General features: G+C 35.8%; 2 protein-coding genes across 6 annotated transcripts; one reads left to right on the top strand and one right to left on the bottom strand.

The window, feature by feature from the left end:
* Positions 1 to 243: 243 nt before the first annotated feature.
* On the bottom strand, positions 244 to 4,961 carry LOC102606636 (uncharacterized). 2 transcript variants are annotated; one of them, XM_006474483.4, is made up of 11 exons: positions 4,468 to 4,951; positions 4,266 to 4,350; positions 4,085 to 4,150; positions 3,511 to 3,624; positions 3,244 to 3,435; positions 2,481 to 2,959; positions 2,186 to 2,285; positions 1,903 to 1,962; positions 1,710 to 1,802; positions 1,155 to 1,274; positions 244 to 701 (listed from the first exon to the last, which is right to left on the bottom strand). In XM_006474483.4, the coding sequence occupies exons 1-11, from the start codon at positions 4,617 to 4,619 to the stop codon at positions 384 to 386; spliced, it is 1,779 nt and encodes a 592-aa protein (XP_006474546.1). In that variant the 5' UTR covers positions 4,620 to 4,951; the 3' UTR covers positions 244 to 383. The 2 variants fall into 2 exon arrangements, with proteins under 2 accessions (XP_006474546.1, XP_024953294.1); XM_025097526.2 differs by lacking the exons at positions 244 to 701; positions 1,155 to 1,274 and adding an exon at positions 1,281 to 1,594 and having other exon boundaries at positions 4,468 to 4,961.
* Positions 4,962 to 5,565: 604 nt separating this feature from the next.
* Positions 5,566 to 9,058, top strand: LOC102606941 (FBD-associated F-box protein At4g10400-like). 4 transcript variants are annotated; one of them, XM_006474485.3, is made up of 5 exons: positions 5,566 to 5,790; positions 5,997 to 6,044; positions 6,183 to 6,989; positions 7,066 to 7,206; positions 8,461 to 9,058. In XM_006474485.3, exons 1-5 carry the CDS (start codon positions 5,581 to 5,583, stop codon positions 8,722 to 8,724), a joined length of 1,470 nt encoding a protein of 489 aa, XP_006474548.2. In that variant the 5' UTR covers positions 5,566 to 5,580; the 3' UTR covers positions 8,725 to 9,058. The 4 variants fall into 4 exon arrangements, with proteins under 4 accessions (XP_006474548.2, XP_015384497.2, XP_006474547.1 ...); XM_015529011.2 differs by having other exon boundaries at positions 6,180 to 6,989; XM_006474484.4 differs by having other exon boundaries at positions 5,648 to 5,911.
* The last annotated feature ends 3,185 nt before the right edge of the window (positions 9,059 to 12,243 follow it).

The following is a 12,243-nucleotide window of genomic DNA, read 5'->3' as shown; positions in this document are numbered from 1 at the left end:
ACACTAACTTTCAACTTTAATTTGCGCTGCTCATGAATAAGATGTTAAAAAAAAAAAAACACAAATAGCGGGGTAAATTAAACAATTTCTGTTTCTACTTTATTCACCCGTGTACAATTTAAAAGATTGTGCGTCCAAATTTTGAAACTCTGCTTCCCTCTTGAAGCACTTAGATTTAGGACTCAGGAGGTTGGATAGAAAATTGGGTAGAAACTAATTCTGTACAATACACGGCTCGCAAAATAATGCAAATACTATTTCATGCTACAATAAGAGAAATGTACAAATAACGAACAATATTAATAAATGGACAAAATATTGTACATGAAAATGGTAATCAGAACCTGCCATTGTACATGTCACTTATATGCTTCTCGTCAGGGCTATTGGTTCCTCTCCTGCATTAGGAAGAGATAGCGGAACCTTGAATCGAATGGTAGGACAGAGAATCCTCGAGCACCGAGGAGGCTCCACTTTTGATGGGGTGAACAATCTCTAACCATGGCAGCTTGCTCTGGCGAGAGGAATTGACAGATCCAATCACGCAGCATTGAGTCTTCTACAATGCCTTTGGCATAACAATGCAACAATTTTGGGACCAATAGTTTCCCTTTATTGGTTATACCAACAGATGCTTGGACATAATCCGTCAATGATTCTTTAAGCAACTCAGTCACGTTTTCAGGCCTAAAGATTCTCACCTGATAATGAGAAGAGAAAACAACTCTTGAGAAAAGATGAAACAGAAATTCAACGCAAGGTAAGATATCAATCACAAATTTCATCATCTCTCTAGGTGCATTACTCGACACCAATGAAATTTGTTTGCCCCCTTGGGCATATGAAAGAAATTACTCAAATGAATCAGCTCTAGTTCTAACAATGCATGACAAGGCATAATATCAGAAGTAAGCTGATATTAGACATCTGTTCCCAAAAAAAAATAATGAAAAAATAATTGCTTGGATAGGCATTCTTCAACTCTCCAATAACTTGTAAGCAAGATTGAGAAATTCTAGAATATCATAGTTTGGGAGGTGACGCAGTTCTTTAGTAATAAAGAGTAGATTTCTTACCCCCCTTTTTTATTCTCTTTTGAAAATAAGAGTAGATTTATTAATCAAAGGAAGAATAAGGAGGCAACAAGCTCTTACAGCAGGTGAAGAATGCATCCCACAGCTCAAAGCAAAGGATAGGAGAGGCTCAGGATGATCAATTGAATACTTCTTAAGCTCCTCAGATACCTTGAATTTCTGAAGTGCAAGAACAAGGGCCTGACACAACAGTAATAGAAAGAAATGTCACCCGACACAGTAACAGGTGATTGAAAACACTCCATCCACTCAATAAAAAACTCCACATGTAACAAGAGATCAGTGATTTGATCACATATCCTTCCCATCTCCTTAAGAACCAATCTCTCAAATCTTCTTTTTGGAGAAAAATATAACAAAAAATGTTCATGGTTCAGTGATTGCTGGTAGTGAAGCCCTATAGAATCATTCGTATAGAGCATTCACTGCTTGGTGAATTCACCATCCAGCTGGGCGGAAGACCCACATTTCAGCAGTTGGTGTTCCATAGTAGGCCACACCTGATGACTATATTCTTCATTTAATAAATTTTCCGTTAATGAGTTAGCATTCCTCATCTACATTTCCAGTGAATGAGTTGCCTCCAACAGCATATATTTGATAATGTATACATACTATTTGTGGACGGTGAGCTGGGGGTTTCATCTTCAGAATGATGAATTCGATGTCAGCTGCAGTAAATGATTGGCCTCCAACTGTGTAGGTGGCCTGCACATTGTGTATTTCAGTCACATTGGTGGCCCCAAGCATCAGGGACAGAAAAGGAAAGACAGAAAATATCACGTTAAATACGTTAAATAATATCTACCTTCTGAATTAATGACAAAAACTTCATCTCACTTGTCGGAACTCCATAAGCTAAATATGCCTGAGAGAACAGAAAAAAGTAAAAGGCAATCCAAAACAAGAAGAGATGTAAAATCAGGAAGTATCACATGCACACTTTTAAAAAGATAAATTCATCACGTCATTTCTCCTACATATATCCAAAATGGAGGCAATTGGAGGTCAAGTTATTTAATTCTCATTGAGGGAGCATACAAACACAGAGGCACAGGCAATAGCTGTATGGGAGAGCAAAAAAGAGTTACATGCATAATCAAGGCATTATATAAGTTGATCCAAAATGCCAGCTTCTCATTGCAACTCATGAAAGAAATATCCACCCTGGCTAAATGCTCAAGCAGCAACCTGCAGGTGAAAGACAGGTAGAACAGAAGCTATAGCACATCAGGTTCTTCACTGAAAAGAAATTGTAGATTTCAAAACAAACTTCCTTAGATCTTCAAAAATGATTAAAAAAAAAATCATTTTCTAACTACAGTCTTCAATAAAGTTCATACAGGCTAAAAGAAAAAGGATTAATATTTCAAATAGAGAGTGTACCTAAATCTTTTGAGAGCCATAGCAGCATATTCAAGTTCTTTCTTCCCGACAGACAAACAAGAGACTTCAATTGCCATACCATAGATTCCAATACTTCTTTTCAAGTCCCCCTTATGTAGAACCCCATAAGGATCAAACACGCAATCTCTTGCAAAGACTTCAGAATCATGATTAATATCGACAGAGGGACTTCTTGCTAGGGGATTCATAATGGGTGAATCTGAGAAAGATGCCAGAGAGGAATAGGAGAGGTGGCCCTGAGGTGAAGAAGACGAAGCCATATGCTCAAAAGATGAGGACTTGGAAGAATCTCCTAAAAACAGGAAAATATCCCTCATGCACAGGACCATTTCTTCAGATAGGTGACAAGGGTGGTGCCAAAGATTCTCCATAAAGTAATCATTTTTTTGCATTGCCACAGTAACTTGATTTGTAGCCATTACGTTCATATCATTCAATCCACAATAAGGTCTTGTGATCTGCATCAAAATACTGATTTTTAACATTTTAATCTTAGCCCTGACAGAGAAGAGAAGAGCCCTCCAAAAACAAGCTAAAAGTATGTTGTAAGCACAGGAGATGAGTTATGCTACATATGCAGGACCAATGGTTCTGACACATTAAACTCAAGAAAACAAAGAACTAGACTATATAATTTGCTAGTTTGGTTATAGCAGAAGGGAATTAACAAACTGTCCATATATTATCTAAAAACTATAGAACCAGTTGGAGTACACTTCAAAGTAAAATCTAACAAGAATACCAGTTCTCTCAAGTGAGCAGGAGAGCAATTAGACAGTGACGATGCAGGACTAGATAAATGCCTTAAGCGATACTCAGCAAGACGACGCTCATTCCTCTCCTGACTAAGCTGGTATTGCAAGGCTTCCATATCTTGTTCAAGCTTAGATACAGTGATCTCCAGGACAGCTATACTATCCAGAAGCTCCTGGGCCTGCAATCTATGAAAAAGCCTAAGAAAAGAAGAATATAAAGCACAGAAGCAGATCCCAAATAGAGAGATATTGACCTTATCTGGAAGCTGGCAGGTAGAATTTGAGGTTGAATCAGAATGCTCAACAGCACTCGCTAGAGCCAAGCGCAGGTCAATCTCTTCTTGCAACTGTTTTTGCAACTGTTTAACCTGTAACATCCATGTCGTCGCATATGAAGCTCATTTGATAACATTCATCAAAATACAAATTCGGCAGTCTAACAACACTCAGCAAGCAAGCAAGCAAATGTTTGCACACTTAGGCTGACATTCTACCAGCCTCAAAAGAATTAATTAATAAAAAAAGGGGCAAGATTTATGACATCTTAGCATCATCCATCGTCAAGAGTGTTAGACGATCTTTCATGACTCTCAAGCTCTGGTTTGGCACCGGAATTCCCCAGTCACATCAGTGTCTTTAAAATTCTCCCATCAAACAAAATACAAACTAAATAGCACTTAAAACGATATCAGCCCATAAAAGGCCCACCACACACTAATCCAAACCCTCATTACATGAGAAGCACAAGATAAGGACAAATCTGGACACAAAAATTCGCAGTCAACTTGGAAAAAAGAAAAAAGAAAGAGGGACATAGAATTTCCTCACATCTTGCTGAAGCTGGTTTTTGTAAAGACATTTCTCTCCACTTGTTTTGTCCTGCAGCTTAGAGACCTGAGGTTCGAAACAAATTTTGATAATTTTTTAAAGTGAAAAATTGCAAGCGGTTAAAAATAATAATAAATAAAATAAAAATAAAAATAAAGTGAAATATAGAAAATGGAAGTACCTCGAAATCAGAAGAAGTAAGGAACCCATCTCCAGAAGAAAATGACCTGCCCTTCTTCCACAAAAATCTATGAATGGAGCTAGCCCTGTACGCAACACAAGCAGATGATTACAAATAAAGAAAAAAAAACAATTTAATATGGAAACAACTGAAGAAAATGAATATGCAGACACAGAGAGAGATAGTGAATGTGAAGCCTTACAAGTTGATTGGGAGAATGAAACTATTGCCATTGCTATTGCCAGTACTAGAACTGGGGGAAGATGAGGAAGCCAGATTTTGATGGTAATAGTTCTGTTCTTGTTCTTGGTTTTGGTCGTCTAAGGCTTCTGCTTTAAGACACAGCATTTTCATACATCAATAATGTACTTTTGATTTTAGAAGCATGTTCCAAAATGAGGCAGTCTGCTTGGACTCGGTGTTTGAGACTCCACTTAATAAAAGCCAAATTGAAGTGAGTGAAAGAAATAAAGAAAGAAAGAACAATAAGACAAGAGAAATTTGCAAAGTGGGGTTCATGAGATTGTGTCAAAGAGATTCATGGATTTTGTGATTTGTCAGTTACAGGCAGGGTCAGTCGTTTTCGACCAGGACGTGCTCTCACCGACAACGCCCTCATTTTACATTACTTCACTGCTTAATTATTATTTCATGTCTCTGCTTTTACTTTCCCCACTTTTTTTTCCTACTTTTTTTATGTTGGAAGTTGTAAACAGTAATGCAAAGCCACCCCAAGTGCCTGCCATGTACAGTTAACGTATGCAAGTTATAGAAGTTTGGGAAGATGAGATGGCCACTTGTTACGTGAGCATTTGCGGTTTAGCACTTGACTGCTCGTATATGGTAACTATATATAATTGGTATCATCATATGTTAATTATCCAAGTGTAAATTAAGAATATAACAACGTGTTAATTAGCAGTAATTGCACTCGAAGATCATATCTGTCAGTAAGCTTTTAAGGAGTTAGTATTTGCTATGCTACCCTTCTAATATTTCATATTTGACAACATTAGTCTTCACTCTTTCAACAGTCGGAGATTTAGAACAATATGTTATGTTACGGTCTTCAATCTATATGTTGATTTGAAAGCTTTGATCCATGGCCATACTGTGTAATATTTCAAGTGTGTGCGTGTGACTCATCGGTAGGCTATCACCATCAACAGTGTCGGCTTTTAGAAGTTGACGACAACGTGACCATTGCTATCGAATCATTACTTTACACCCGCTAATTTTGTTTTTTGTCAAATTGGTCCATTGACTGCTTTTGACTCTTATTTCTTTAGACTCTGAGGGCCAAAGTTATCATTCCATGTCCGTTTATTTATCTTTTCAAAATAAATTACAGCGACCATTTTTTTTAATTAAGTACAGACCAAAACCATTTAAAGCTAAGCCAATTTCAAAAGCCAGTCCTGTCCACTCAGCAACTACTTTCCCAAAGCCATCACTGTCGCAGTCCTTCTACGGCCACGGTCACCAGCGAAACCCAGCCGATATTGTCACAACACAAGCTTCTACGGTTAGTTATTACTGTTCTTCACTCAATCTTTACGGTTAATTATTGCATTAAATCTCTGAGCCCAGCAACCACCGCGCCGCATCCATATCGGTGGAAGGCAAACCCTCCACAAAGTTTTGCGGTCAGTAGTGGCTCTTCTTCTCTCAATCTTGACATGCACAATTTAGAAATGAAGTTATCTGGGATATTAACTTTAAATTTCACAGGAAATGAGGAAGAGACCGCGAAATACCCCTGCTACTCGTGAAGTGAAGGTATTACTTGATTTAGTTTTTCATAGTTTTTGTGTTTGTGGCGTTATTATATTTTTTGGTCCTGATTTTGATATCCGTGAGAGTGTATGATTTTAGTTTTTTTTTTTTTTTTTGGTTTTCAACTTGATCCTAAAGCAGGGCGAAATTGTAGAGGATTTGATGAGTCTACTCCCAGATGATATTCTTATCAATATTATCTCTCGATTGCCACTTAAGGAAGCTGCAAAGACTTCTGTTCTTTCCAGTAGATGGAAATATTTGTGGACTTTTACCACTGTTCTTGACTTTGATGGAATAACAGAATCCTCAAACTGTATAAGTGATCCAACTTGTATTGATAAAGTCTTACAACTGCATAGAGGTTCAAGTATAAATAAGTTTAGATTATGTTTGTATTCCAAGGACTTACATGAAAGTGAAATCACCAATTGGGTTTACTCGGCATTATCAAAAAGGGTTCAAATCTTTGAGTTGGAGTTGTGGCCAAGGCTTAAGAATTACACATTTCTGGAAAACTGTTATAACAACCTTAAAAGTGAGTTATCTGGCGTCAAGTATTTAAGATCCCTTCGCCTTTTTAGTGTGAATGTCACTGGAGAAATTCTTGAGTTTATTTTACACAACTGTCCGCTTCTTGATCAATTATCTGTTGTCCGCTCTGAAACTCTGGTAAGCCTAAAGGTTGTTGGTTCTGCAATCCAATTGAAACACCTACGCATCAGCACTTGCTACAGATTGAACGAAATCAAGATTTCCACCCCAAATCTTTTGTCTTTCAAATATTTTGGACCAGGACAAGAATTGAAGTTACATATCGAGAATGCTCCCCAGCTTGTTGATATATCTTTCCGTGGGGTTATGCTAACTCGAGTAAGGAATGTTGTGGGCCCGATTACAAGCTGTTTTCCTCAACTGAAGACTCTTGAATTGGACAGCTGCGATGAGGTCAATATTTGAGGCATATTCACATTTTATTTTAACTTTTTTCTTTCTTTTATCTAATTTCATATCTATTTTTCAGTTATATGCGCAATTCTCGGAGCATGAATTGCCCAATCTAACCCACTTACATCTTAGGGTTGCTACACTTAATCGTGAAAGCCTACTTGGTTTGGCTTCCATAATGAAGGCATGTCCCTTTTTGCAAACGCTCATAGTTCAGGTAAATGTTTTAATGTATTACTTATTTTGGCTGAAAAGGTTCGATTAGGATAGATGGCTATTGTAATAGTTGTATTTTGTTGGTTTCTTCAGTATTATATGCTATAGTCCTCTCTTATCTTTATTAAGTATTTGAAAGACATCAGCAAAGTAACCTTACACTATTTTGTACTTCAGGCTTAAATTGTTTGTTTTTGTTACTGCAATTGTTGCGATATTATCCAGATATTACTTAAGATTAAATTGCTGACGTGCAATGTACCAAAAAGGTCATATCTGTTAAAAGTTATTCAACTTTAGTAAGATTATTATAGCCTTGCATTTGATACGATATTCTCTCTCTGACTCTGTCAAGAACACTACTCCATGAACTTGAAGATTATAATAGAGGTGGCTTAAAAATCCGCTTGATATTAAGGGTGTTTCGTGTATGAAGTAAGAAAAGAGTGTTGAAAGCTCTGTTTGCTATGAGGCTTGAACTTTGCTTTATGACTTCGCACCTTTCTGAGTTCAGAGGGTCAGACTAATTACTTTTCGGACTCATTCTACAACTTTGTTGCTGTGTCTTACACAGCGGCTTTTTTTTTTTTTTTTCAAATTAAAAAATAAATGCCCATGGAATGGAAAACACAATTTTCACCATCCAGTAGTTGGTTTCTATTTCCCTTAAAAATATATGGCTGTGGGCTGCATTGCATGCAATCTAATGACTCAAACAACACATTATAGTATTGTAATTTTGTTTAAGAGCTTTAAAAATGTAGAAGTTTTAATAAATTGCAATGCATTCTAGGAATGAACAGGTTTTGCAGAGCTGTAATAATCTAGTGAAGATTTTGGATGCTCAACTTCCTGTTTCGCAATAATCTTTAGTGCGGGTGATCTATTCAAATGTTGAATATCTTATCCATTTATATTCTATATGCTCATTGATATGCTTCTTTGCTTTTAGTCAGTCAGATATTATTGTACTACCCAAAAAGGCTGAAGTGTGTGAAACAGAGTTGCATTTGATGTTCTCTGTGTATCCAACAAAATTGGACTTTTTTAAGGACAATTTTCTGTACTGTTAACTGTAGGAAAATTTCAGAGTTTAGTTGCTCAGATATCTTTTCCTTCTAGCAAGTATGATGCTGATCAACTTGACGTGGTGCTTGTTTTTTATTGTTGCATCTTTTTATTTATTTATTTTTTTCCCCCTTTCTAGCAAGAATAATGCTCATCAAGTTGATGTGGTTCTGTACTTTTGTTGCAGTTTGATTACAATGGCTATAAAGTAGGAAGAAGAAGAAAGGTTCCTCGACACTCTCATCAACACCTCAAGCTGGTGGAGTTACATGGGTTTCTTGGGCGCCCAATTGATCTTGAACTTGCATTTTACATACTTGAAAATGCAATGACGCTCGAGAAAATGGTTGTTAACCGTACCAATTATTCATTTGGTTGTGGTAATGCTAAAGATTGTACCAAGCTGCGAGAGGCTAAGTTACGTCAAGGCGTTGAACTTTTAGTTCTTTAGGCCTCAATCTTGATCGATTCGAAAGCAAAAACTCTCAATGCTATCATCAATCTTAATAATGTATAACTGTAAGCATTCATGTGTGGACTCACCGGCTCGCTTCTTCCTGAAAGCCGCCGGCGAACTGCTGCTTTTTCTGCCAATAGGATGTTCATTTGGAAGGGAAACCAAAATTGCTATTTAATGACTTGGTTTGGCGATTGGCTCTTAGAATAATATTTCTGTAGCATACAGCTAATGTAACAGAAGCTTAGACTGTTTTGTATTATGAGGTTTCGTTCATGATTCAACTATATGCTATTTACCTCAATTGAAGACTCTTGAGTTGAACACTTGCGATGAGTTAATTAGTATTTGATTGAATGTGTATGCATATTTTAATTTGATTACTGTTGCTAAAAGTGCATTTCTTTTGGGTTTGGCTTGTTGATGAAGGCATGCCACCATTCTGCAAAGACTTACACTCCAGATAAACTATATTAATATCTTGGCACTAACTTAAAGAAGTATTAGATGAGATGGTTATTATACTCGTTCTACCTTATTGACATTTCATACACATGACCATATTCCTCTCGTTTATTATGCACCAAGTACACCTTACGTACTCTGGTAACATATTGCATTTTATCACCTGATTGTTTGATATGTTGGCTGTAATTGTCATGGCGTATTGATATTGCCTCGCCCTCTCTTTCAACAGCAATATTCCAAAAACTTGGAGATTATAATACAAAATTAGCACATATATTAATTTAAGTCTTAATGCGCACGTAACAAGACTGTAGGATCTAACAGAGATTTGAGGTTTGATGATAATCCAAAATAAATTCTCAACCTTTTTCTTAAAATTTTGAGTTTTACCTGTTTGGTTATCTCTTTAACAGATAATACTTGAAACTAAAGACGCTCGCATTGAACTTGCAATCAATTACTTCTATCACCACTTTTTGTTCAAGGATTTGATCCATATATATATATATATATAACCCATGATATTCCTAATATTAAAATTGTAAAAAAAAAAAAAAGCAGTCTTTGAGTCCATTTGTTATTATAACTTTGTTGTTAACCTATAGAAATCTTCTATGAGGGTTCCTGGAAACGAATTTACAATATTGTAAAATTTGTTCTTGTATTCTAATAAAGTATGAGAATTCTGATTGGAAAAGTACTCATTAATCTAATATGATATATTTGTCAAAAGATAAAAAAGAATTTTGTATGTTAAGATTCCCATTAATCATTCAGCGGTAAATTTAGAAGAAGAAAATTATAAGATTAGGATGCAATGTGCAACTATAAAAATATGAAGGACCAAAATGGTAAAAATAAAAAAATTAGATCATTCTCCCTAATAAAATGTTTTATAGCAAAACGTTACGCTTTGAACTTGCTTGCAAAATTGTTGGGTCGTATTTAGGGCAAAGTTAGGAGACTTTTTCAGAGTAAATCAGTAAGGAGATAGCACAGCAGACTTCTACTCTAGATGCCTACCTGCAGAATAGGTATTACATAATTTTCTTGAATATTATTATTATTCTTGCTTTCCGCATTTTTTTTAATTTTCTTATTTATCACGGATAGTTGTTAATTAACTTTGAAACTTTATAATGAATGTTGATGATTTTCATTTGTATTTTTTTTTTAATAACCGATCTGCACCGCACGATGAATGTTTTGGAGGAGGATCGGGTGAGTCTTCTCTCGGATGATATTCTTATTAATATTATTTCTCGCTTAAATCTTAAGGACGCTGTGAGGAGTAGCGCTCTTTCTCGTAGATGGAGATATTTATAGAGTTTTACCACTTCTTTGATCTTTCAAGCTTCAAGCTGGAACCCAATTGTCTACTCAAAATCTTTTAATCCAGTAGTGGCCGGTAGAAAAAAAAACTTGCAAGTACGTTAATTGGGTGAATAAACTCTCAGAAACGCATAGAGCTTTAAGCATAAATGCATTTACAATAAATTTTGGTTTTGATTTGGGTGATTCTCATGGGGGTAGCCTTACAAATTGGATTTGCACAGCGTTAACCAAGAGAGTTCAAAAGCTTGAATTGATCTCCTCTTGTCAATTGATCTCCTAAAAAACCCATCTTGTCTGTCTGGTATGAAGTCTCTAAGATCTCTCTCTTTTGATGGTTCGTGTGTTAATGGGGAGATTCTTGAGTTTTTCATACACAATTGTCCACTTCTTGATCAATTGGATGTGTACGAATCTTTAGATCTATTAAATTTAAAGGTTGTTGGGTCTTTTAGGAAATTGGTGGGTGAAGTAGGGTTAGGAAATTAGTGGGTGAAGTAGGGTTGCAGCTAAAATGAAATTGGAAGAAAATTAAGAACAAACACAAAAGAAGATACTGAAAAATTATGTGGTTTGGTTTTTAGTATACATCCACGGGCGAAAACAGAAAAAAAATATTATACTAGTGATATGAGGATTACAAGTATTGTAATATTTTGACTCACTTCCCAGAATCTCAATACACCTAATCTCGCACTCACCAGACTCACAAGAGCTTTATAATTTTAAGCTCTTAAAATCACTCAAGTTCTCTACTTTTATTCTCTCACCAAAATTGGATGCACAAATGAAATGGGGAACTCCCCTTTTTATAGCCAAAAAATTGATTATTAAATTATTATTATTTTTGTCTTACCGTCATTATCTTCTTTCTTTTCTTTCCTTCTTCAAACTTGTGCTGCTGTCAAGTTCAATTTTTCTTCTTCTTTCTTTTTTACTATGGAATTTGGACATTCTCCCACTTGGATATTTGATTGATTCGAATTCCACAGTAAAAAATGTGGGCTTTACTCTTTCTAGAAGAGGTGAAACTCCACAGTCAAAAAGAAAGAATAAGAAAAATTGAACTTGGCAGCTGCACAAGTTTGAAGAAGGAAAGAGAAGAAATAAGATAATGGCAGTGAGACAAAAATAATAATAATTTAATAGCTAATTTTTTGACATTCAGTCTAATTGAATTACCTAACCATCAGTCATTGCTGGAATATGAAAGAACTCGAAATTTCTGCCCCAAGACTCGTTTTCTTTAAGTATTTTGGACCAAAAATCAAGTTGCTAGTCGAAGATGTCCCCCAACTTGTTGACGTATCCATTGGTGGGTTTGATATTGTTCAAGTGGGTTATTTGTTGAGCTAGCATGTAGACTTTGACTACAAATGCGTGATAAAGTTGGCATCGATTGTCAAATTTTTCAATTTGGCAAATTGAAGCTAAATTGAATATTATGATAGGTAAGCATTGTTTGCCTATAAATAGAGAGGAGAAGAAAAGTTTATATCCATCTCAATTGAAAGAATTGAGAGCAATTGCAAGTGAAGTAATTTGAGAGATTTGAGAGAGTTTCTACTTGAGTGTTCTAGTGAGGATTCAATTGGGTGTATTGAGGTTGTGGGTTTTTAGAGTTTTTTACACTTTTGTAAATTCTCAATATTAGTACAATTATCTTTTAGTCTTTGTCCGTGTACATAAGTTTTACGCCGAACCACGTAAAAT

This window comes from Citrus sinensis, chromosome 9, assembly GCF_022201045.2.
Source record: "Citrus sinensis cultivar Valencia sweet orange chromosome 9, DVS_A1.0, whole genome shotgun sequence".
Classification (NCBI taxonomy): Eukaryota; Viridiplantae; Streptophyta; class Magnoliopsida; order Sapindales; family Rutaceae; genus Citrus; species Citrus sinensis.
Note: the sequence above shows the minus strand (reverse complement) of the source record. Positions and strands in the feature narration are given on the sequence as shown.